This window comes from Anolis carolinensis, chromosome 4 (genome assembly GCF_035594765.1).
Source record: "Anolis carolinensis isolate JA03-04 chromosome 4, rAnoCar3.1.pri, whole genome shotgun sequence".
Taxonomy (NCBI): Eukaryota; Metazoa; Chordata; class Lepidosauria; order Squamata; family Dactyloidae; genus Anolis; species Anolis carolinensis.
The window spans coordinates 181,952,678-181,979,851 of NC_085844.1; the positions used below are offsets into that span (position 1 = coordinate 181,952,678).

Genomic DNA, 27,174 nt, shown 5'->3' on the forward strand with positions numbered 1-27,174 from the left:
TCACAGCTGGTGAAGTAAATACTGTCCTTTACAAGAGAAAACCAGGGTCTGGTCAGTGCTGGCTTGCAAGCTAGCAAACTGGCTGATGATTCTAAAGTCTTTGGAGCTCCTGGTTCAGGCATCATGATAAACAAACTATGGGCAGAGTCGCTGGTTTATTAAACTGATTTCAGTTGAAGAAGCTGAATGAGAATGACTGAGCAAAATACAGCAATGTGTTTGCTCATTCATGATAAACTCAGTTTTAAAATATCATAATGCACTCCGGTGTCCCTGAAAGCCAGTGATTAATGCAATATGTAACTAACAGAAAAAGAAATAAGGTAGTCAGGACAGAAAATAACTTTTCAAAATGTAGAATCTGTAATATCAAAATTAGATATTGCTGAGTGGTACCAAAAAAGGTGATACTGTAATTTCTTTTTGCAGTACATTTCCAAGAGAAAGGCTGTGGGTATAAGGACGCTCCCAACTTGATTGACTTCATTGCTGTCCTCATCAGATGTGGACATTATCAGCGTTGCCTCAGGAAGATCCTGCAAATCTCTTGGGAAGACAGGCGGACAAATGTCAGCGTGCTGGAAGAAGCAAAGACCACCAGCATTGAAGCAATGCTCCTACGCCATCAACTCCGCTGGACTGGCCACGTTGTCCGAATGCCCGATCACCATCTCCCAAAGCAGTTACTCTACTCCGAACTCAAGAATGGGAAACGGAATGTTGGTGGGCAGGAAAAGAGATTTAAAGATGGGTTCAAAGCCAACCTTAAAAACTGTGGCATAGACACTGAGAACTGGGAAGCCCTGGCCCTTGAGCGCTCTAATTGGAGGTCAGCTGTGACCAGCAGTGCTGCGGAGTTCGAAGAGGCACGAACGGAGGGTTTAAGGGAGAAACGTGCCAAGAGGAAGGAGCGTCAAGCTAACCCCGACCGGGACCGCCTTCCACCCGGAAACCGATGTCCTCACTGCGGGAGAATATGCGGGTCAAGAATCGGTCTCTTCAGCCACATGAGAACACACACCCAAGATGGAAGACCATCGTCCTCGAACTGCGAGGGATCGCCTAAGTAAGTAAAAGTAATTATTGTAGATTTAGAGTTATTGTGGTGGATGACTGTTATTTTGAAAGGTATATTACGAATGATGGTCTTATATCTTATATTTCTGCTTTTTCTCTGTGCATTTTTAACCTCAACTGCAGTTTGTTTAAGATAGGATGCATATACTTTTTGCACTTGGCATTCTTGACCCCATTCTATTCAGATAACTGGCTTCTAAATGAATGTCTGATTTGCAGTTTTTGATAAGACACAGCCTTAGCTTTAAGCCAATACATAACTGCTGTCTTTTATATATCTGGCTCAAAAATTGCACATAATTCTCGATGCTTTTTACCTGTGTTCCCTGAAACATATCAACAATACTGTTTCACTCCAGCATTGTTCAGCACTTTGAGCAGCAGAGGAGATTCGTGAGTCATAATACATTTTAGTCCGTGGGTGTCTGCAGCAGAGGCTATTCCCGCAAGGTTTGATCTCAAACAACACAGATAATTCCTCAAATATAAAATCAAACATGATTATTGAGGCTAAAGATTATTTTCTGGAGATGAAGGAAGTTGTGGTCCCAAAAGGTCAAGGCTAAAAGTTCTGAAGGGAACTTCCTACACAAGACTTCCCTACCTTCTGACATCTCTGATATGGTGCCCAGCTATGGGAAGGCACAAAGCACACTGGCCTTACATGATTTATTTGTTGTAATGGGCCTTCAAGTAATTATGGTGAAACTTTAATGGGGATTTCTGGGGCTGAGAGTGTATGGCTTGCCCAAGGTCATCCAGTGGGTTTCCATTGCCAAGCAGGGAATCAGAACCTGGTTTCTAGTGTAATAGTGCAATGCTCAAACCACACTCGCTCTCTTATATGAATTTCCCATGTTGTTTATATGAATTGTGTGAGAAGAATGCCTCTCTAAAATAAGTAATGCTAGCTAAAGTTTGTGCAGGACTCCCTAATGTAGTACTCAATCGACAGATTGGAAACCTTATTGCTTCCACAAGCCCAAACAATCTCCAACTGAGGACAGTTCTCTTAAGGTCACACTGGATAGCATTTGCTAGGTCTAAATCCAGGATGACAGTGACCGTTTCCAAATATTTGAAAACAAGACCAGAAAGCAATATTCTGAGTAACCATCCTCAATTTACCTGAACATGCTCTTATCAAAAAATAGAGCAGTTTTATCTAATTTACTGAATGCTGCTCATTGTATTGCAGATGTAGTTTTCAGCTACAGAATTTCACAGCCTCCATGTGGCCTTTTCATATTTAATTTGCCTCACCACCTGCATGCCTCATCAGGTGGATGCCTCTGGCATAAATAGTTCAAGAGGCAGGTAAACAAATGACACTGCACATAGCACAAATACACAAAATATACTGAAGATGTTTACTGGAATACAATTACATAGGTAGACTTGAATTTCTATTATGATCTGAAACCACTGTGGCCACAATCAAGCCAAAATTCATCCCTTTTAATGTTCACAGCTATCTTCATGAATCTATAAACACTTACTCCTATTACAAAAGGGACTGCAGACATGCGCTCCCTCCCTCTCTCTCCCCCCTCTCTTTCTCCCTCCCTCCCTCCCTCTCTCTCTCTCTTTGTTTAGCCTGTCTATGCTGAACACATGAAGGTTGTGAATAAACCAAATATGTTATTTTTATCCAAGCCTACTTCATGTTTGTCTCTTGAGTGCATAATATAAAACAAGTTTTTTTATGGGAGAGTATATACTGTATATATATGTTGGGCACTGAAAAACACTTCTGAAGCTCCGCTGTTTTTATGCACTGGCAAATCTCTGTTTCCTAACAGATCAAAGATAAGTTATTCAGTCTAACAACAAAAACCATTGCCCTGTATAATTATATCTGGTTGTATACCACAAGAAAATATTCTACTCTAAAGGGATTTTGGCTCTTCTCTGAAAGGTCATGTTTTTCTAAAATGTTATGATCTTCAAAAGGTGTTTTTCCAAAAGGTTACGAATGCCATTTTCCAAAAGGTTTAAAAGATATGATCTCTATGGGTGCACCCAAAAAGATTGATTCACTTTGATGCTGCTGTCACTGCCATGGCTCAATGTGGGGAATCTTGGGATTTATAGTTTGGTGAGGCACTCACAGGGCTGTAGCTGTGGGGTTGAACTCCAAATTTCAGGTTTTTAAAAAATTAATGGCCTTGCGGCTTCTTCCTACCTGGGGGAATCCTTTGTTGGGAGGTGTTAGATGCCCCTGATTTATTCTTATCTGGAATTCCTCTGTTTTCAGAGGAATTCCTTATTTACTGTTCTGATTTTAGTTTTTAAAATACTGGTAGTCAGATTTTGTTCCAGGACATGAAGCTGGCAAGGCCATTAATGCTAATCAAGGTGATTAATTGCAACATTTATACTGTCCTCCAACAGACAAGAGTTCTTTCCTGTACCTTCCAGATATACAAACCTCCCTTGCTTAGTTTTTTTCAATATACCTCACAACCTCTGAGGATGCCTGCCATAGATGTGGACAAAGCGTCAGGAGAGAATGCTTCTGGAACATGGCCAATGGCCATACAGCCCGGAAAACACACAACAACCCTGTTATGATCCACACAGTCAAAGGCTTTAGAATAGTCAATAAAACAGAAATAGATGTAAAACTTTCATAGAATGAATGGTCTAATGACTTTGGCGTCCTCCCTGAATGAAAAGCGCATGCGCACGGAACCTTCCTTTCTCGCTCTGTCCCCAGAACTAGGGAGCGCGCGTGCAATCCCCGGGCATGCGCTCGCGGGCGCTTCCTAAATAGTTTGCTAGGTGGAAAAAAAAAATAGAAAAGGAGAAGCTCCCAATGGGGGCGGAGCTTCCCGGGTGACATCACTCCCGCGTCGCCCCGCCCTCCGCGGAGAGCGCCTGGGTGGAAGCCCTCGCCGAGAGGGGTCTGGAGGACGCGGAGGTGGGTGAGGTGCAAGTCGGGTTGGTGGGCGGAATGGGGCCGGAGAGGGAGGCAGTAGGCTGAGGAAGGGCCCCTCGTGGGATGGAGAGAGGAACGGGTATTAGCCCAGCCTCTCCCTTTGGCGGTGCGTCCACACTGTAGAGTTAATACAGTTTTGGCACCGCTTTTGGAACAATGAGAGTTCTACTTTGGCGAGTTCTCTGAACCACCAAACTCTTAACTCCCAGGGTTCCATAGCAGTGAACCGCCGCTGTTAAAGCGGTATTATACTGCATGGATTCTACAGGGTGGATGCACCCTGGGAGAGCGTGGAAGAGAATTGCATCAGCATCCGAGCTCAATTGGCATGGTGTTCCTATAAAGCAGCTTAAGTGTGTTGGCGGATGAAAGAAAGGCACTCTGCACATGCGCCGAGGCACTCTTTTGTTACAACTTCACAAGTCTCTGACTCCCAGCAGTTTTCACCCTGGAAAGTGTTCCGGTCCATCTTGCTGATGAAGCTCATTTTGTGTGCATGCGAGCAGGTTTTGCTTTCTAAAAGTTTTTCTTTATCTGCTGATGAATGGGCACTTCAGCAGCAGAGGGGAGAAGTCGTTGCCTGGAATGAAAGCACACTCCTCGCTGGTTTTTCAATAGAAATCTCATTTAAAAAACCCCCAAAACAACCAGGTTGAGCATTCCTCGTCCAAAAGATTATTTCCTTAGATTTTGTAATACCTACAATACATATCCCTACAATGAGTTACCTTGGAGGTGTGGTCCCAAATCTAAACACAAAATTCATTTATATTTCATATATATACTGTAAACCAGATCTGGGTAACTTTAGTCCTTCAGGGGTTTTGGACTTCAGCTCCCACAATTCCTAACAGCTGTTGGGAATTGTGGGAGTTGAAGTCCAAAACCCCTGGAGGGCCAAAGTTTGCCCATGCCTGCCTTAAACACATGACGTAAAGGTAATCTTCAATATTTTATTTTTTCCCTTTTGTATGAAACACTTTGTAGGTTGCTGTGAGTTTCCTGGGATGTATGGCCAAGTTCCAGAAGCATTCCTTCCTGACATTTCACCTGCACCTATGGCAGGCATCCTCAGAGGTAATGAGGTCTGTTGGAAACTAGGCTAGTGAGGTTTATATAGCTGTGGAATCCTCAGGGTGGGAGAACACAGAGGAAGTCCAGATGTGAAACAATCAGGGCCAGCTAACACCTTCCAACAAAGGATTTCCCCAGGCAGTAAGCAGCCAGACATTGGGGGCCAATTGAAACGTTCACACCTGCCTCAAACAGACAAGAGTTCTTTCTCCCATCCTGAACATTTCAAAGATACAAAAACCCCACTTGCCTGGTTTCCAGGATACCTCTGAGTATGCCTGCCATAGATGCAGGTGAAACATCAGAAAAGAATGTTTCTGGAACATGGACATACAGCCCGGAAAACGCACAGCAATCCAGTGATTTTGGCCATGAAAGCCTTCGACAACACAATATTTGTGTATATTCAACGATTAGAAAGCAAAGGCATCACTCAGCCCTCCATGTAGATACCTCTAGATTTTGGAGTATTTTGGTTTTCAAAATTCTGGATCAAAGGTTATTTTAGCTGGATTTGGGTCTAATTTGTTTTGTGAGCCACTTTGAGTCCCTTGCTATGAGAAAGGCAGAGTATAAGATGCCACGGTCCAAGGTGGTACTTTTTGGATTTAATTTTTCCTCTCCACGAGTCTTGAAATAACATAACAATTAGAAAAATGTGTGCATTCGTCAAACACATTACTTAAACAGATCCTTTCTGTGGACTGGCATTAAGATTGTGATGCAGTTTGGTGTTCATTTCTGTGGGCTCTACTTATTATGCACCTCTTCCACAATAAACAATGGGTGCATCTACACTGTAGAATTAATACAGTCTGACACCACTTTAACTGCCATGGCTTAGTGCTATGAGATCCTAGGAATTGTAGTTTTAAAGGCGTTTTCTGCCAAAGAGCGCTGATGCCTCACCAAATGCATATTCCAGGATTTCATAACACTGAACCATGGCAGTTAAAGTGGTGTCAGACTGCATTAGTTCTGCAGCATAGATGCACTGAATAATAGGAAATATGCAAAGTAGATAAAATAGCAGGACAGTGGACGTGCAAATATTGTAATTTTACAGGAACTGTTCTTCAGTTTGGATTGAGGCCAGTACTCACTCTTGGGTTACATCTACACTGTAGAATGAATGCAGTTTGACACCACTTCAACTATGGAATCCTGGGAGTTGTAGTTTTGGTGAGGCACCATCTCTCTTTGGCAGAGAAAGCTAAAGACCTTGTGATACTCATGATTCCATAGCATTCAGCCACAGCAGTTAAAGTGGTGTCAAACTACGTTCATTCTACAGTGTGGATGCACCCTTAGTGGTCCAATAAGATCACGGGAGTGGCTGTCTGTAAGCCACAGATGAGGAACTTATGACTCTATGGTTGCTTTGCACCAAAACTCTTATATTTTAACTTATTGTTGAATATGTTGTCTGAAGTTTCTGTTGCAAACTAAGTGCAGGTTCCTAACAATGCCCACTATGTAACCAATATTTATCTTACTAGTTTCTCTGGTGTAGTGGAAACATCTGAGAACTAAAGCAATCAACACAACTGGGCTTCAGGTCTTGGAAGCGCTGAAATCAAAAGGCTGTAATTAAATTTGCTAGATCACAATACAGTCTAACTAGTAATCTAACTAGTTCAGTTCCCTCTGTTTCCTCTGAAAACGTGCCATAGAATCATAGAATCATAGAATAGTAGAGTTGGAAGAGACCTCAAGGGCCATCTAGTCCAACCCCCCGCTAAGAAGCAGGAAATCGCATTCAAAGCACCCCCGACAGATGGCCATCCAGCCTCTGCTTAAAAGCTTCCAAAGAAGGTGCCTCCACCACATTCCAGGGGAGAGAGTTCCACTGCCGAACAGCCCTCACAGTGAGGAAGTTCTTCCTGATGTTCAGGTGGAATCTCCTTTCCTGTAGTTTGAAGCCACGAGGACACCATGTGCCAATTATTATATTTAGCATTTGCTCAAAGGTGTACTACCTTTTTACCTAAAGTCTGATTTTACCATCCTGATTTTACTGATGTGTCTTCTCTTTAGGTCAGCCTAACTTAACCTGGTGCCCATTACGATATATAGATTCATTTGCCACCATCTCCAATCAGGACGATGGAAATTGTACTCCAAGCATGTTTGAAGAACACTAGTTTGAATATGGCTACATCCTTGTTGTTTACCCTGCATTGCAGCTTTCAGAACACTGATGCTCAGCACTCACCTCTTTTTAAAAAACAAGACCATCAACACCACACAATTATTGCATTATGATCCCACTTTAACTACCATGACTGCCTCATATAAAACCCAAGGGTAGTGGGCTTGTAGTTTGGTGACAAACTAAAGCTGTCTGACTGAAAACTCTGAATATCTCTCCATAAACTACACATCCAAAGACTTCAAAGGATGTAACCAGTTAAAGTGGAATCATATACCCCATCTGCACTTTCCATGTCTTGCTGTTTCAAACTGATATTGAAGAAAATGGTTTCTCTGTACAGATGATTCCATAGGAAATCCTAGAACCATCTTGATGCCCAGATGATGATGACACTAACCACAGAGTACTGATGCACCTTAAGGGCTTGCTTTTGTTTGTTTTTGTGGGAGTTTGTTGTCTGTTCATTACAGCTTGGAGATAGCTTTGAACTGCATTAAATGGTTAGTGTAGATGGAGCCAGAATGCTATAACTCTTAGAGATTCAAGTGGAAGCCAGCCTCCAATCAGCATCACTTCAGAGACAAAATTATTTGCCTTTCCTAGGACACCAGATGTAAAATCTATAAAAAGTGGCTCTCCTTTTTTATGATCTTATATTGTGTCCTGTAGTATATCTATTTCTGAAATACTCAAAGTTACCTGTCTGAACGTATTTCCCTCTATGAACCACCTCGGATATTAAGATCATCTGGGGGGGGGGGTCCTGCCCTCAGTCCCACCTGCATATTTTAGTTGTCTGTAGACTATATTTCAGAGGAAAGTAATGCCAAACCACCCCTGAGTATTTGTTATCTAAGTAAGCCCTGTGAAATTCACCAGGTGAAAATCACTGTGAAAGCCAACAGGTGTCCTGAAGGAAGGCATACACACACCTGTATACACACAATTTTGTATCATAGAGGTGCAGTCCTAGGAACCTAAGAGCAAACAGTTTAAGTTGCATAGGATTGTACTGTATAAAGAATCTATTTTCCTTCTGCATTCTTGATTTTAATTGACACCCCCCCTTTTTTGCAACTTCAAAACATTATACTGTATTGTTTTTGGATTTTTGTTTCTTTGTAAGATGCTGTGAGTGTAATTGTCATGGAAGGTTATAAATTTTAAAGCAATTAAATCTAGCCTTGCAAACACTTGTCTTTAAAATAATCCTAATTAATTTCAAAGGGACTGTGATCCATACTCTTTTGCCATTGGACAGAGGTTTTCATGTGTTTAGGAAAATAATGAAAATATCAAAGGTAGAAGGACTGTCAGAGGAGAAGGAAAGGGGTGTTGTTGTCCTCTTCATGTTTTCAGTATGGGGCCCTATTCTATAATATTGTTATATTCCTATTTTTGAAGTACTTCTCTCAGAATCCCTAAAATTGTAGTTCAAAAAAAACTTCTTAAAGCTATTCTACCTTTTCTCTGATTAGGCTGCTTCTATGTTATAGGCCAGGCATGGGCAAACATTGGCCCTCCGGGGGTTTTGGACTTCAACTCCCACAATTCCTAACAGCTGATTAGGAATTGTGGGAGATGAAGTCCAAAACACCTGGAGGGCCAAAGTTTGCCCATGCTTGTTATAGACTATATGATAAACTACCTTTTTGTGGTGTTACAAATCCACTAATACTTCAAATTAATCTTGACATCACTGTGTCAGATACTCTTAATGGTTAGTTTCAGTACCTTGCACAGGAAATGTATAATTGTTGACAGTCTCTTTTCTACAAGTTCTTTGTTGTTATTAATTGAAAACCTTGTGTATTCTACCTAAGGCTATTTTCTGCTTTTTAAAAGACCTGTGAATAATTCTGCTTTCATCTTTTCCAGATGTCTAATGCAATCGGGCACAGTGCAATTTCAGAACTGAAGAGCTTCCCTTGTTCCATTAAGGTAAAATAGAATATCTTGTTTTGTGTTCATGAGCTGTGTACTATTTTAGCCCTGTTTGGCTAGTTCATGAAATCAAGGGTAGGGCAAATGTGCTATAGCTAATCCGGACAAAATGAGAACATTGTTCCCCAAAATCAAAATTGCTCCCCAATGAAATTTTCCTGCAACTTTCTAGCATTGCAGAGGCGAGAACCTGAAAACCAATTTACACCTACAACTAATATATCTGCTATGTTTGTAGATCCTTGGTATCCTTGTCTGTCCATCTTTGGCAGTCTAAACGGTGCAACAGAAATTACATTTGATACAAAATGTAGGCCTGTGACTCTTACACTGTGACTTACATGATTTTGGAGCTTTGAAAGCTTACATCAAGTGCTTTGTGCATACTAGATGGCCAGTAAAGGTATTTTGAATTTTGAAATACTTAATTTACTTAATTTATAGCAATGCTGAAGGAAAAATTCATAGAAAGTCAGAATTCTTAAATGTTGTGGGAAACAATATTCTTATTTTGCCCTTGTTCTACTGCACTCCTGGATTTTTCCCCCAGTGAATCAAAATCTACCATGATTTATTTTAAAAATTGCTATAAACTTCCGGAGTGGATGTTGTGATTGAAATCTATCTATAAATCTGATAAAATAAGGGGATATGTTATAATGTTACAGCCTGTTCACAGCCAATGTTGTTCCTAATGTTCTGTCTGTGTTTCTCATTAGTGTCCTTATTATGCTTTGTCATCTGCTTTAGGCATAAAATGTATTCCTCTGCCCAGTAAGACAAACATGTTTCAGAGAAATGTTATCGAGTTTCTATTTGTTTTCCCCACCCAAGCCTCAAAAATCCAGCTTCTTTCATTTTTCTTTGTCTCTCTTATTTTTCATAGCCCCAAACATGTTTGTCATTTTTAACACTACTTCAGTTGAGTTCTGAAAGTGGTGATCCAAACTAAATGTGTTTTTCCAGTAGGAGCTTTTCCATGCATGCCTGAATTTTACTTACATAGTCCCACAATTTATGTTTTGATCTTTTATGCTTAGCTTCTTATTGATTAATCCTAATTCCTTTTTACAGGATGATTAGTGTTTTGGAATGTATGTCCTGCAGTGTTATCTCCAGTACAGTGTGCTTATCTATTCCATAGATTGTATAACTAGGTAAAAATCCACTAGGACACTCTTTAAATTGCCAGGCAGTTGATGATCCACAGGCCATTCAGTGTGGAGAAGCAGTACGGAAAGTAAATTTGAGCCCAATATGAGAGAAACAGCTTTTAATATTTAATTGACATCCCCTCACTTAGTTTAGAGACAGAATCCTAGTTGCAGTTTTGTCATAGATGTAATCACATGGCTTTTGAAGTGAAAGTTGTCCTTCACCAGATGTCTGTGTAACTTTCATATTACCAGAAACAGCCTGATTAAGTTTCAGTTTGAAAAGTTTCTATTTCTCGAAAAGTAGACATAAAGACTTAAGGGTTTTTGGTTGGAAGAAACCTCCTCCTTCCTCCTTTCTTTCTACATCTCTGGAGTACACTGCTTCCCCCTTAGAAAAATAAGGCAGTTTAGAGGCAGGGAATGTAAAAGCAGGGAATCCATCTGGAGAAAAATTCATTTTTTTCAAGCACATCATGTGCAAGTTGCAGTTGTGATTCAAGTGTTTGCAGGGCCATTGTTCTGTTTAAAATGACCTTTTTGGAATGGTTCTCCTCCAGTTGTTCTGTCTTATTTTACTATTTTTCATTGCACCAAGATTGTAGATGGCTGAACAAGAGAGATTGTGCTGGTTAACAACAAGGGAATGAGGAGATGTATTCCTAAAGGCAGAAACCCCAGCAGTTTGTCCTTTTTCTGTCTTTCTTTTCTTTTCTAAAAAAATATTTGTATTTTAGTGTCAAAGAGGGATATATTGTAGAAATATAATGTTACTTGTTATATGTATGCATCAGTTTCCTCTGCAGAAAACAGTCTTGGAGAGACATAAGGATTGACATCCATAGTCAATAAAACAAAACAAAATCAAGTATCACTCACAATCACTCATAACAATATCAACTATAGAATAACAAATTAAAAATCTAAAAACAATAGGATCCCATTGCTTTTCATTTAAATTTACAGCCCCTTTACAACCTAGGATAAACAAAAACAGTGCACAGCTAAATATAAGTAGATCTGGGTAAAGAAGAACCTTTTTTGATGCAGTGCTGGCTTAAATAGTTAGCTCCCTTTTTCCTTTTGGATCACAGAAGTTTGTGTGGGATGGGAAGTAGAATGGGTTGCTTTTTTCTCAGCTTGGAACTTTGATGATTAATCTTGCAGATTAGTCCATAATGTCACTTCTAGGAATATAAATAGTTTCCCCCAGTCTGGTGCCAACTAGATGTTTCAGTTGGCAACTTCCATCAGTCCTGGCCAAGCATGATCAGTTGCTCAGAATCATTCTGGTCCAAAACATCTGGAAGGTACTAGTAGCTGAGGAAAAACAATCCTGATCCAGACGGTTCACAGCACCTGTTGGACCATATTTGAAGAAAAGTTATTCTTAACAATGAAATGAAGTTCATATGATGTACCCACACATGTATGACAAGCTCTAGCCAATTTAATATAACATTGTGGGATAATTGGTGAGATCTCTTGAGAACAGAAGATACAATGCATGTAATGACATACCTCTTCCCCTCTATTAGTGCCCAAGCTGTCTGGTGTGGGGGATTGGCAGTCATATTTTTCCAGTGTGGGAAATTATGTCCAGTACGTAATTGTTCTCAGGGGTTTTTTCTTGGGAAAGTGACAGGGACTAGCAACTGGTGATGTCTGGAAACCATGCTTTTTTGTTGTTCAGTTAAAACTTGAATGGAACAAATGTGCTTGTGGCACTAGTTTCAGTAGGGAGAACTTCATCATAATCAGCTTCTATTGCACCCATTCTGCACAAGCTGCTTCTCTTCCCCAAATGTTTTAAAAAATCAACCTGAAGGGAGGTTGTATTTCATGGCTATATAATCATTTCCCCTGGGCCCAAGCCCTTATGAAGAGCTGATACGCTATGCAGAACCGTGACAATGAAGTGAAATCTGCTCATTCATGGGCTTCCTAGAGACAAAGGTAGACGGGAACTGCACTTTTCTGAAAGTGGCAATGGTTTACATTGTACATGAAGCATTGAGAAAGAGTGTTTTGGGTTAAGTAAACTCTTAGTTCTAGTTGAATTTCTTCATAGCATATGTTTGGTATGTCTGTCCTGTCTTCCTACACTGAGTTCTGCATAACCTATTGCTATATCATTTAGCTACATAGGTGATGTTAGCCAAGTGTATGCTTTACTTTTTATATTTAACAGCATCTTCTACCCCAAGGTAGCTCAGAATTTTCCAAAATAAAAAGCTCATTTTTGTAGGTTGCATAAATCAAGTAGATCAAATACATGGCCATCTGTTGGGGGTGCTTTGGCAGAGGGTTGGACTGGATGACCCACATGGTCTCTTTCAACTCTATGATTCTATGTGGTTAAGTTATGTCAAATGATGTTATTTGACATTATTCTTCTACTTTTACTGTTCTTAATGTGCCACAGCTCATTTTGGGGAGTGAAAAATTCAATTTCAATTCAGGGCACTAAAGTCCTGCTTTCTTACTAGTGGGAAATACATTGGACAGTTCATCAGATTTTAATAGACCTTTGCCATAGCAATTCAAACATACATTTGAAGCCAAATAAATCGCTGCTTCAATTAATTCTAAATTTTCTGGGAAACTATATATACTATAACACATACTTTAGCTCTCATGGAATCAAGATGTGCATGTTGTTGTTTATTCGTTCAGTCACTTCTGACTCTTCATGACCTCATGGACCAGCCCAAGCCAGAGCTCCCTGTCGGCCGTGGCCACCCTCAGCTCCTTGAAGGTCAAGTCAGTCACTTCAAGGATACCATCCATCTTGCCCTTGGTCAGCCCCTCTTCCTTTTCCTTCCATTTCCCACAGCATCATTATCTGGGGAAATTGGACATCCTGTGATAGCAACCACCGAGTTTCACAAGCAAAAGGTCGATAGATTGATTCAGGATGATAGTCATATCATTCAGAGAGAAATTTCAAGCATAATCAGCATTTCACAAGAACATGTGGGTCACATTATTGCTTTGCTTGGCTATCAGAAGATCCAACTCTTTGTTTGTCACGCAAGTCAGATGTCCCCACCTCAACATCTTTAAACTTACTCGCCCAACGATGCACAGTACTCACATCAACACAATCACCATAAACAGCTTGAATTCTCTGATGAATCTCCTTTGGGGTGACACCTTCTGCTGTCATGAATTCAGTGACTGCATGTTGCTTAAGTCGCCTTGACCGACCGTTTGCACAGGGTTCCATACTTTGCACTTTAACAACACCACCGTTCAATGCTAAGGCTTCCCGCCAAAGGGAACTATAGAGGAGAGTCTACTGAACAAGCCAGTACCTGCCACATACCAGTATTGCCATCTGTTGAGGAGTTACGAAGGTTTAGGCATTACTTTTCATTCAACCCTCATATGATTGAGATTTTTTTTGTTAAAAAAAGATTTGCACCTTTTATTGAAGCTGCATTTGTAGAAGCAGTTGGTCCAGGAGTTCTTGGAAAAATCCAAGACCATCAACAGTTGAAAGAAGGAAAGAGAATTAAGATGTGTATTTTCGAATATTGTGCTTACATAGGCAAGATGATCCTGGCATACTGTGAGTGCCACCCTACCAATGGAGTGTAAACAGTATCAACAGTTTTGGTGAAATAAAGATTTTTTTTTGCTTGCCTTTCAGGATTTTGTCTTCCCAGCTGGTTAATGTTTTCTCAGTTTAGCCTGCCATTTCATCTAAAAGAAAGTTGCACTGGAGAATGTGGTCCTGTTTACCTTGTTGAGAAAACTTGAATTTGGAAGTTCTAAAAACCTGCACCCTCTGCACATATCCTCTTGCCCTATTAATTTATTTCATTGTTGTGCACATTTGAGGGCCTAAATACTCTAAAGGCACCAGATACTGTCTGATCTTGGGAATAGGCAGGATCAGCCCTGGTTAGTACTTGGAGTGCCAGTGAATACCAATGAATACTGTAGGCTATATTTCAAAGGAAAGAACTGGCAAACCCAAACCTGAGTATTCGTTGTCTAGGAAAATCCTGCGAAATTCATAAGGCAGGTTGACGGCACATACACACAGTGCAATTGTTGTATATGGTGATGTATACAGAGTTTCACAACTAAAGCAGGCAGGTACCTGTCTAGCCCTAAGGAACGTACAGCCTAACAGAAACAATGTTGGGGAATAGAATAGACAGAAAATGAATGGAGCTGCACCGATAGATACCCTATCTAATATATGTATGTGTGTGGACAATGTGTAGCTATAGCAGCAAATATATGTGTATGTTAATAAGTCTACTATCATGAGTTTTGCCCTTTTTGCTGCATTTCCTTGAATAGGGCACAGTGGGTTTTCTCTAGGTGACAGCTTGCAAAATTAAATAAGATTTTTTTCTTTCAGTCACAAAGTAGTTCTTCATCGAGCCCATTTGTGAGTGAAATGTGTTGCCAGGATACACCAGCAATCTTTTCCGTGAAGTCAAGCCAGCATAAATCAGGTATCTGCTTTGAGGTCTGGATTGTTATGTTTGCATCTATCCCTGTGATGCATTTACCTGCAAAACATTCAAAGGGACAAGGTTATTCACGGTTTCCTGCCTGTGGGGATGTGCAAGGGGGAACACGACACTCTTTGGTGTGATTACAATAGAGTGTCCATCCCTGTGGAGAAGGCTATGGGACTCACTTTATTGTGCTAGTTTATTTGTCTTAGCATTAGCAGTTAAACAATGCATCATCATTGGATTTTCAGAATCATATTGCCTTTTCCCAACTGTTTCCCTCAGCTAGGAACTGTTTCCCTGGACATCTGCACTCTTAATTCCATTGTTTATTTTAAGGAGTTAATTAAATGTAAATATTACTCAACTTTAAAAGCATGTTTTTGACATTTCTAAATGAGAACAGCTTATCTCCAGCATAAATCATTTTAACACATGAAAGACCTACCTTTCATGACAGTGAAAGGTCATCTCAAATAGGTCTTTTCTAATTAAATTACAACACATGCCAGAGCTAAAGTGGCTTCATTGAGCAAATGCTGAGGCTGTCGTGTTGAGGCAAGATCAAATTCAAAAGCCCTGTTTCTCCTGATTTCACTGTTCACACTGTTCTCTTTTACTGTTTCTTAGAAGGGGAGCGATGACTGTGCTACCACAAGGGAGCAAATATTTAGTTTTCAACACAGACTGGAAAAAAGAAGACATCTTGAAATTTAGCTAATGAAATTATACCTAAAGATAATGACTGATTAGCAAACCCTGGATTCTTTTTCTATTTTTGGTGGAAAGAAGTGAGCAAAGAAGAGAAATTGTCAATATTTGAATGAGAGGATAAACAAACCAGGGGAGGAATCTTTGATTTGTTCCTCCTGCAATTAAGAGTGGTAGGAAAAGTGTACACAGGGATACTGAGGGTTTAGTTTTTGCAGAATTGATTATTCACAAAATTGATTAGTAGTCTCTAGGTCAGAATCTACTGGGAATAATTTGGACATTGCTAGAGAGAAAATTTCTCTAGAAACCTCTCAGCCCTTCCACATGATTCTGTAGTCAACTTTGGGCAGAAGATGATCATAGAATTGATCGGAAGACTTAGAGAGGTGCTCTTTCGAGTGATTTTTTAAATTGCATTTTCAACTGTCTCTTAGTACATTGATCATATTGATTTTCAGTTCTATAACTTTAAAGATCCCCTTCTTGTCTTTTCTAACCTAACCTCAAGTTTTCATGACTTGCAGTAGTTCAAGTATAGGCAGTCCCCAAGTTATGAATAAGATAAATTCTGTAGGTTTGTTCTTAAGCTGAATTTGTTTGTAACTCAGAACAGGTACATTTTAAGGGTAACTCCAGCTATCTATCTATCTATCTATCTATCTATCTATCTATCTATCTATCTATCTATCTATCTATCTATCTATCTATCTATCATGCATTGGAGAATGTGTCCCTGTTCAAGTTTTCTCAACAAGATAAAAGTTCAAGCATGCACCCTCTTCACATATCCTCTTGCCCTATTAATTTATTTCATTGTTGTGTGCATTGAGGGCCTGAATACCTTTAAAACACACCAGATCTTATCTGATCTTGGGAGTAAGCAGGATCAGCCCTGGTTAGTACTTGGCTGGGAGAGTGTCAGCGAGTACCAATGAATAGGGTAAAGGTAAAGGTTTTCCCCTGACATTAAGTCTAGTCATGTCCAACTCTGAGGGTTGGTGTTCATCTCCATTTCTAAGCTGAAGAGCATGCATTGTCCATAGACACCTCCAAGGTCATGTGGCATGACTGCATGGAGCACTGATACCTTCCTGCCAGAGCGGTACCTATTGATCTACTCACATTTGTATATTTTCGAACTGCTAGGTTGGCAGAAGCTGGGGCTAATAGTGGGAGCTCACTCCGCTCCCCGGATTAGAACCACCAACCTTTTGGTCAGCAAGTTCAACAGCTCAGTGGTTTAACCCACTGTGCCACCGGGGGCTCCTATAAATGAATCCTGTAGGCTATATTTCAAAGGAAAGACCTGGCAAACCCATCTCTGAGTGTTCTCTGAGTATTTGTCATCTATCTATCTAGCTAGCTAGCTTTGGATAGCATAGGAAAAGGTTAACACCCCTCTGGTGTTTGTTTTGCTGTCTAGACCCCTGTTTAGAAGATTTCACCTCACTTTCCCTGTGATCATTGGATTTTGAAAAAAAAAAGGCTTCTTGTGGAAAGGGGAATTGGCTATAAATCTTCAGTGGAGACACTTTTTCCCGTGATAACTCTTTCCCTATGATAGCTTTTTCAGGAGTGAATTTCCCTTCTGAGGGGTAGATTTCTCTCACTTTCTCTTGTCTCACTCCTGTTCTTAACTAGGAGTTATTTGTAAGTCAGATGTTTGTAACTCAGGGACTGTCTGTACACATTTAGGAAAACATTGTGAAATAGATCTGTTCAAAAAGTCTATTTGAAAAAAGATATGTTCTGCCATGAAAATGGTTATAGAGTCCCCATTGTATCACATCTTTGGTTGTGCTACAAATTGTAATATTCATCCATTCACATTCTTTTAAAAAAGGGTTCATGTTCCTTCTTGAGATAATTTCTCAGTGAATTGTTTGTTGTGAAAACAGGAGGCATCAACAACATAGAATGTAGGCAAATTGGTGCAATTTGCTCATTAAAATCACAGGAACAAACTTTGAACTGAATACTTTCTACTTTAAGAATATCTTCAAGGAATAGCTTTGAAGGTTCGATAAAACTTCTTGTTATTGCTGCAGTCAATTAATTTATCTTTGATTTTAGAAGTTGTTTACAGTGAATTGACTTAAATGGTTTTCTCCCAGAAACTTTGTTGGTATTTTTTATAATATAGGTACACACACAGCTGACCCAAGGTTCCCTTAATGCCATCTTGAATATATTTTGTGGGGTGATGGAAGTTAAAGCTAGAGCCATTGCCTTGCTGTGCAGTATTTGATTGCTGTCTTGCACACAGTAAAAATGTGTCTGGTTGAGTCTGTCTGGGAAAGTATCTTTAGATCACTAGAGGTCATGCAAGGATATGTCATGCATTTCAGATTACAGGCCATAGGCCAAATAAACAGATAAAATAACACCTCTTGTATGTCTGTCATAGCACACATTGGAAATGTCAAGGAGTGAAGTTATTTTCTAGTGTGAAAGAAAACTCTTTAACCTTAGGAGTGTCACACATGGAAGAAACTGGTAGAAGTCTGGTCTGAACAATCCTCCAGGCAATTGATACTTTATCGTGGTTGGCCCAGTTCAGGCAGACAGAACAAATACAGTTTTGGGATGAATTCATGAAGGACATCACTTGTCACAATTATATAAGGATCAGAAAGCAATAAAGGTTAATAAGAGATAACATGGTGTAATTCACTATGAAAATATATTACCTTCTTTAGTTTTAACTTTTTCTGCATTTTCTGAAGGTTACCAAGAGGGATAACATTGATAGATAGATAGATAGATGAGAATGAATGAAATTTTGTTGCTGCTATGAAGACTTGATTTATTCGACAATCTAAATAAAAACAGTAGAGAGCGTATCAGGCAAATGAGTGCTTCTACACGTAATTCTTTTTCCAGTTTCTGATAAAATTATGTTAACATACTGGTGGGTTTTTTCTTCAGCATTTGTAGATTGATCTTGAACAATGTTTCATATTTTTATTCTTCTACAAAGGCACGGAACATGGAAATTAGTTTTTTCATGTTTGCAGTGATGGCGGAGGATAATTATTAAGTCTGTGTATTGGCAGTTTTTGTCACCATAAACAAGTTTTATGGTTATAAAGAAGCAATCTTTTCCTTTAAAATGATTAATTGCACAAATTGTTTAAAGCTGTACAGTATTTACAAAGCAGAGCGTATATTGGTCAACCATCTAAATCACTAGCTTGGTAGATCACGTTGCTATTGTACTTCAGAAGTGCTTCCATACTTTGGGAAGAGTAATAGACTGGTGAGAGGAGTAAGAAGGCAATTGCTCCAAGACACATTCCCTCATGCAATTTACTTCTTGTGTGAATGGAAAGTAAAAGAATGCCGCATTCACTAAAGTCTGTTTTTCCTTCTAGGGTTGGTTTGCAATCTCGGGCTACATTAATGAAGTTTCGTGTAACATTAACTGTCTTGGCTTAATGCTATGAAATTGTGCGGGTTGTAGTTTTGCAAGGTCTTTAGCCTTCTTTGCCAAAGAGGCTGGTGCCCACCAAACTACAATTGCCAGGACTCCATAACATTGAGCCATGACAGTTAAAGTAGTATCAAACTGAATTAATTTTACAGTGTAGATCACCATCAGTTAACAACAGCAACAACTGATTAATCACACAGGAAGGGTAGAATTTGGAAGCATCTAGAAATGACTTCAAATTTGAAGGCTGAGCTATTTTATGTGGGACCAATGTTTTACACCTTTTTTGTCGACATAGAGGCATCTTTTCTGTAGTATATTGAAGAAATCATTACAGAGGTTAGAAGAAGGTGGAAATAAGTGAAATGAGCTAAGTAGATATCATTTTGTTACAAGATATGACTGCAATCTGTAGACCTTGCTGTCCTGATATGACATTATTCTCTTATTCTTCCAGCTATATTTCATTATTCCATCCATATTTGAAAAGTGAATCCTGTTTTAAGGCAATTGAAATGGAGGCGAATTAATTAAGCTCCTGTGAGAAACAGACAAGCAATTTGCTATGTGGGAATGTTGTATTTTGGCAATGGAGGCACACTGGAGGCTTTTGAAAGAGTATAGATATTTCTGTTGGGCCAGTTTGGTATGCTGTTGCCATAGTACCGAGAGACAGAGATAGTTTTCTCAGTAAATTTATTATAAATGCTTGTTCTTCATATTGTCTTGAATAATTTATGACTTTAAAACAGTTTAAAAAGAAAAAACTTGGTTAAAAACACACACAATTTCTAGTTACTTATTAATTCTCACATGGGGGAGTGTACAAATTTTAAATGCTACAACCATAAAGAAAACCTGAACATTGAACAGATATTATTTCCCAGCATTACATGACATAAACATAATGTGGTTTACCCTTTCTACCCTGTAGAAATGGTCACCAGCGAGCCCCTTCCCATAGCAGATAATGCCAAAAGGAAAAAGAAAAAAAGGACCAGAGCTACAGATCATTTTCCTGGAAGGTTTGAAGGTAGGCTTTCTGTTTTGCTTTATTATTTTTGGTTCTTGTTTTTATTCTGTGCAGTGAACTCGGTTTGCACCACTGCTTATGTTGAAAACCTTTTAAGCAGCCTATTTTATGCCCACTATTTTTAAGTTTCACCATTGTGATTGGGTGTTCAAGACAGCAAAATATTCAAATTGTGAAGTTCATACCAGGCCTTACTAATCGTTTACTTATTAGATGACTGTGATGTGCTCTACACGAATCTGCTCTCAAAAAGCATGTGCAGCCTGTGTTAAATGTGGTGGACCACGTGTGGCACATTGTGGCTGTGACACAGAACAATTGCTTTGGCTTCTGTTTTGTTTTTGAGCTCAGTTCAAAGTGTTGGTTTTGAACCCCTAAATGGCTAGAGCAAAGAGATTTGGAAGGCTGTATCCTAGTCCAAGAGCCTGCCCAGACTTTGAAGTTTTCATTGGGTGCCTTGTTTTATGCCACATCGTCCCAAGATTGCATGAGATGAGATAGTATCTCAATACAACTTAAACAATAGAACTGGTTAAACTTGGTGTTTTAAACTTATTTTAAAAATATTATTGTTAAAATTGATTTAAAATATTCAGGTTTTTTAAAGCATGCAATTATATTATTGTTTAATATTGATAAGGGGGCCCTCACGGGCAGAAAAGCAATAGAAAACTACTTTTTACAGAACAATTTTTCATGACAAATCCTTCTGTTTCATTGAGATTACCCTAAATACTGATGTATAAATCTAGAAACTGTAGTTAAAACATTAATCTTCCCAAACTGGATCATCTTACCCATGGGTCAGTATACGTACCAAAGAGAACCCATTATTTGCTCTGAGTAGAGTGGTGAAAGGCAACAGCTTAGTGCATCCTGGATGAACCTAAAAAAGTTTTAACTCCCTCTCTTTGCCAGGATGCTACTTTTAGCCTTTCAGGATACCTGGATGGAGAAATGGATAGAAAAACTGATTTCCGTGAGACAGCATTGGTGCTTTCCCCTCTCCATGGAAAGAAGATGAGTCCCTTTGACTTATCCAAGGATCATATCAAAACAAAACCCATAATTTTGCTTCCAAAACCTGCCCTTGACTTACACACAAGGTCAACTTATCAGTATATACATTATTTCAGAATAATTTGAGAATTAGCCATTAAAACTTCAATCCTGTGTGGATTTAAATAGGAGCAATCAGTTTAATTACTTGTGCATTAGACTGCCAGGCACTGAATGCACTGAATTCAGGGAGACATATTAGAATCTTATCCTTTTTGGATTGTGTCTTATGTGTGTACCCAAATAAATAAATTCATCTTTTTCTCAGCACAAACAGTTTCGTAGCTATTTTAAGATGTTAAAATGAAACAGTACTACTGTCTCAAATTCCCCCTGGAGAATAAGCTACAAGTGAGCTTGACATATTTATACCAGTTAAATCTATGGCATCATAGCCTTTTTGAAGTTGGTATTTTTTATGTGGCAAAGATTTAAGCTTTACTGCCACACTCTTGATTTTGACTTATTGATGAGAACAGATTGATTACAACACTAAAGCTTCTGTCTCAATTTTGTTTATAACTGAAGGGTTTTTTGCTTTTAAATTACTGTTGAAAGTAGTCATTAATTTGGTTGCTTGTCTGTAGAAGTCACTGTAGTTTCCCTTACTAACCATTTCTATGTGCTGGCTTTTTTGGGCAGATTTGTACAAACTCACTGCAGAGTTGCTGGGTGAGGGCTCTTATGCCAAAGTACAGGGTGCAGTCAGCTTGCAAAATGGGAAGGAATATGCAGTCAAAGTAAGTAAAAGTACCCCAAGGTTCTTTTAAGGTCTCGCTTCATAGATATTTCTGTACTGAAAGTACATGGTGATGACAAATATAGGCCATAGTAAATAAGTGAATTCTTTGGCTACCAATCTGCTTCCAGACATAGTTGAATGTTCTGGTTATGACCTTTAATTGCTATACAGTTTGGGTCTGGATTATGTAAAAAACATTATCAGCCTATATGATTATGGCAGTCCCACAAACCTGGCTGATGGGGACATGGAAAAAGGCTCTCTTAATGGTTAACACCTAGCTATGGACTTTCTTTTCATGAAAGGCTAGGTTGACGCCCCCTCTGCCCTCTTTCCACCTTTTTGCTTACCGTGGGATCAAGGCCGGGCAACAGAACCTGGAAGCCATCGCTTGTAATATCTATATCCATAATAAAATTGAAAACCCATATGTGTGTATGTGGCACGGGTGTCCGCTCACACAGACAGCCTCCAGCCTCCAGAAACAGGCTATAGTTCCCAGTGCTGAGGAGCCACCAAGTCACTCTTTTCCACTGACATTGCAGTTACAGCGAGCTCCATGAACATATATCCCAACCCCTGCCAATGTCCTCCCCAAACACTATAGCCCACCAGCCAAGGAATGCTTTCATTTGGGGTACATTTCATCCTAGATTGTGCATTTTCCTCTACCACAGGCAGGCATCCCAGGGTCTCCATTGCTGTGGAATTTGCATGAACCCGCCTACGGCCCTTCCCTTTCAAATCTGTCTCCATAAGAAACAGAGCACAACGGAGCAGCCACTACACTTACTGGAGGAGTTTGGGGATTGACTCCACATGGTGGAAGTTTAAGTTCACCCTGCATCAAGTCAGAGCACTGTGACTCCTACTGGGGAATTTAGAGGAGTTGTAGTTCACCTACACCCAGAACGCTATGAACCCAAACAATGATGGGTCTGGACCAAACTCGCCATGTATACCCGATATGCCCAGATTTGACTCCCGATATGACTCCCCGCTGTGGCGGGGGGTTGCCAAGGCAGGGCCTAGCTGGCATCTGAGCAGAGAGAGAGAGAGAGAAAGGAGAGAGCGGGACCCCTTGCTCCGCTCCTCTCCTATTCCGCTCCCATTGAGAGATTGAGGAGAGATGCCTTTCCTGATGAGAGGGAGAGAATGAGAGAGAGAGAGAGACAGATAGACAGACAGACAGACAGAGAAAGGACAGGAGCTGGGCCTGGGCGGGGGTCCCCTGCCCGGACCTTGGGCAGCAACATGAGGGAAGAAGGCGGTGAGGAGGAGGAAGGGGCTCCTTCACTTTTATCAATAGAAGGGAAGCCATTATGGAGGAGGAAGAGGAGGCACTGTGTGTCCAATGGGGAGATGGTCGTGGCTGGGGGACGGGGAGCAGTGGGAAGGGAAGGGAGGGGGTTTCTTGAGGGGCAGGAAGGGAAAGAGGAATGGGGAAATGCAGTATGGTCTTCAAATGGGGGTTTATTAGGAATAGGGAGGCCTCTGGACTGGGAAACCCATTGAGGTATTCAATTGGGCAGGCATGGGCCAACTTCGGCCCTCTGGGTGTTTTCCTGCTTCTTGGCAGGGGGTTGGACTGGATGGCCCATGAGGTCTCTTCCAACTCTTCTATTCTATGATTCTATGATTTGAATAATGGCGGGTTTTGAGGGGAATTGGCCTGGACATTTGCGAGGAGTAGGTACTGGGATTTATAGTTCACCTGCAATGAATGAGCACTCTGAACCTGTCCAATGATGGACCAGGACGAAACTTGGCACACAGAGTCCCCATAACCAAAAGAACATATTGGACAAGTTTGGGGAAAGGGGTGTTATAGTTCACCTGCATCCAGAGAAACAGTGACCCCCACCGACAATGGACTGGGACCAAACTTGCACAAAGAAGCCTCATGACCATCTGAACATACTGCAGGGGTTTGTGGGAATGGGCTTTGATTTTGGGAGTTGTAGTTCACCCGCATCCAAAGAGCACTGAACCTAGCCAATGACGGATCTGGACCAAACTTGGCACCCAGACTCAACATAGCCTCCTGTGGATACTGACAGATGTTTTGAGACAATTGCCCCTGGAATTTCTGGCAGTCGAAGACCAAAACATCTGGGGACCCACAGGTTGAGAACCACTGATATAGAGGATTAGGGAAAAACCAATCATTTTGGAGTCTACAAACATGCCCATCTAGTCCATCCTTCACACAGTGTCCAAGCGAATGGGGAGATTATCGGTATGATGCGAGTGCAAAAGCTCCATCCTAGTCCTGCTCCTCAGCAACTTATATACAGAGCCTTACTGTCTCTCATACTGGTTGTATCTTGCGATCCTGATTAGTAGCCATTGCTGCCCTCTTAACCTGCACAAATATTTTTAGATCACTTTTGAAGTTGGCAGTCATGTAACAATGAATTGCACAGTTTAAACTACAAACCACATTAAGAAATGCTTCCTTCTTCCTGTATCTTTCACCATCTAGTTTCAGTAAATGACTCAGAGTTTTAGAAATATAAGGGAAAGGCTTCTCCCTACCTGCTTTCTGTACACTTTGCTTAGCATTATTCATCTCTTTTGTGTCTCTGCTTACTCATCTTTGTATCACAAGGTGCCCCTTCCTTCCATGTTTTGCACACTTCACTTGATGGGTAATGTCATGACTTAGTCGAATCATAGTTCATTTTAACACCGGAATTGTTGACCCACAGTTTGATCACAGCCAGAAAGTTTGTAATGATACATGTAATATGCTAATTCCCAATTTTCCAAACCATGGGTTTGGGATGTCTAAAACACTATTTCTCAGGCTGTTTGATATGTGAGCCTAGAATTTATTATTTTCCAACATTCATCCATTGAGTATAATGTTTTTCTTTATTTCCTGGAAATATGCCAGGGAGTATCCACCAATGGCTCAGGGATCGATGCTTGTCCAAGGGCCATTCTTTTGAGTAACACTGGTTAAACTATCCCAGTAATTATAAATAGATTTATGTGTTTTCAGGCAGATAACATTTCCCTTGTGTACCCATTATTTCTAATGCACCAGACTCTTATCTGATCAAACAGATTGCGTTTCTCAGAAAACCTGCACAAAATCCTGTTTGACAGAAGTAAAAGTAAAAGGGATAAATCTATGCACAGTGTGTGAACCCATCTCAGTTTCTTAATCTGTTTGAAGGAGCTTTGTAATGAAGGAAGAATATCCGGATGGTATGTGTAACTGTAAGATATATCCCTGAAAAAATTGTTTCTCTTATTCTTTTGTTAAAACCTTTTATAAAGTTGAAAAATAATGGCCCAGAGTAGGTTGTTTGCTTTTAAATCCTATTTTCCATTTTTATAACAGATAATTGAAAAACATGCAGGACATAGTCGGAGTCGGGTTTTCCGAGAGGTGGAGACTTTGTATCAGTGTCAGGGCAACAAGTAAGAAAGTGTTGTTGTGTTTAATAATATGTTTATAAATTGTTATTAGTGTTGAGTATTTCTAATTATACAATCTTATATCATTTACTTATTTTCATGGGAGTAACCAAAGCTAAAGTATTGTGACACGGCAAATTACATTCATCAGCTATATGGAGCAACAATCACTTGGAAACACTCCTAGGTCAATATTGTTCCTTTAATCTTCTGGTCACCCTCTGTATTTATTAACCAGTTTTAATTTCAGAAACACTTAAAAAGGGATCAGACACATGATTTTTCTCTGTGTTTGAGAGACTTGGTACTCCTGCCCCCTTAAATTTGAAAAATTGAAAATATTGTATTTTAAAAGTGTGTTTAAAATCTAAATTATAATTGTATTGTCGAAGGCTTTCATGGCCAGAATTACTGGGTTGCTGTGAGTTTTCTGGGTTGTAACCTCTGAGGATACCTGCCATAGATGTGGGCAAAATGTCAGGAGATGATGCTTCTGGAACATGGCCATACATCCCAGAAAACTCACAGCAACACACAAATTATAATTTTTTGTTTGTTAACATAAAGTTGAGTCAAGTACGGTTGGAGTATATTCTGATTTTAGTAAGGCTTTTGGGAAAGGTTCCCCATGATATTCCTGGGTGCAAGATGGGCTAGACATTACTGCAGTTAAATGGATCTATAATTAGATAATACTATGTAACAAAATTTGAAAAATGTTCTGTTCTTCAATTGACTGTTTTCTTTCCTGTTTAATTGTGCACTACTTACTTTGAAAGTAGTTGTTATACTCCAGAAACTTCATTTTTATGACTGCCACAAACTATGTTAAGTTGGTTGACACTATTATTTATTTATTTATTTACAGCATTTATATTCCGCCCTTCTCACCCCAAAGGGGACTCAGGGCGGATCATATTACACATATAGGCAAACATTCAATGCCTTTTAACATAGAACAAAGACAAACAAACATAGGCTCCGAGCGGGCCTCGAACTCATGACCTCCTGGTCAGAGTGATTCACTGCAATTAATTGCAGCTGGCTTGCTCTCCCGCCTGCGCCACAGCCCGGGACTATATGGGATATTCATTGAAAAGCTATAGCACAATGTGCTGTAGGATGCCCTGCAAAAACAATGTTTTTGCAGTTTAATACATTTTTTCTATGTTTTTATGATAGAACCAAGTAGGGAATGATATTTGTAATTCAGGACCAAAAATTGTGTTGCATAGTGTAATGGGATAGAAAGCATGCTTATCAGATTTACACGTGACACCAAATTAAGGCGGGAGGTAGTGAATACCACAGAGGGCAGGAATTCAAAATGTGACAGATTGGAAAGCTGGGCTAAATTTACAAAATGAATTTGGCCTGCATAAATAGGGGTATAGTGTCTAGATCTAGGGAAGTCATGCTCCCCCTCTATTCTGCCTTGGTCAGACCACATCTGGAATACTGTGTCCAATTCTGGGCACCACAGTTGAAGGGAGATGTTGACAAGCTGGAAAGCGTCCAGAGGAGGGCAACTAACATGATTAAGGGTCTGGAGAACAAGCCCTATGAGGAATGGCTTAAAGAGCTGGGCATGGTTAGCCTGCAGAAGAGAAGGCTGAGAGGAGACATGATAGCTGTGTATAAATATGTAAGGGGAAACCATAGGGAGGAGGGAGCAAGCTTGTTTTCTGCTGCCCTGCAGACTAGCACATGGAACAGTGGCTTCAAACTACAGGAAAGGAGATTCCACCTAAACATTAGGAGGAATTTCCTCACTGTGAACTTTCTGCCCCGTGGAACTTTCTGCCTCGAACTGTGGTGGAGTTCTTTGTAGGCTTTTAAGCAGAGGCTGGATGGCCTCTGTCAGGGGTGCTTTGAATGAGATTTTCCTGCTTCTTGCAGGGGGTTGGACTGGACGGCCCGTGAAGTCTTTTCCAACTCTAC

General features: G+C 40.1%; 1 protein-coding gene across 6 annotated transcripts in view; it reads left to right on the forward strand.

Moving 5' to 3' along the window:
- The first annotated feature begins 929 nt into the window (after nt 1–929).
- mknk1 (MAPK interacting serine/threonine kinase 1) overlaps nt 930–27,174 on the forward strand; it is a 46,521-nt gene continuing 20,276 nt past the window's right edge. Inside the window, exons 1-7 of one of the 6 annotated variants that reach the window (XM_062978340.1) lie at nt 3,896–4,000; nt 5,006–5,095; nt 9,126–9,188; nt 14,724–14,820; nt 19,905–20,003; nt 21,705–21,802; nt 25,157–25,236. In XM_062978340.1, the coding sequence (XP_062834410.1) occupies nt 5,030–5,095; nt 9,126–9,188; nt 14,724–14,820; nt 19,905–20,003; nt 21,705–21,802; nt 25,157–25,236 (503 nt within the window). In that variant the 5' untranslated portion in view covers nt 3,896–4,000; nt 5,006–5,029. Of the gene's footprint in view, nt 1,067–3,857; nt 4,001–5,005; nt 5,096–9,125; nt 9,189–14,723; nt 14,821–19,904; nt 20,004–21,704; nt 21,803–25,156; nt 25,237–27,174 lie in introns of those variants that run through there. The other 5 variants (XM_062978339.1, XM_062978336.1, XM_062978338.1 and 2 more) reach the window with 5 other exon arrangements.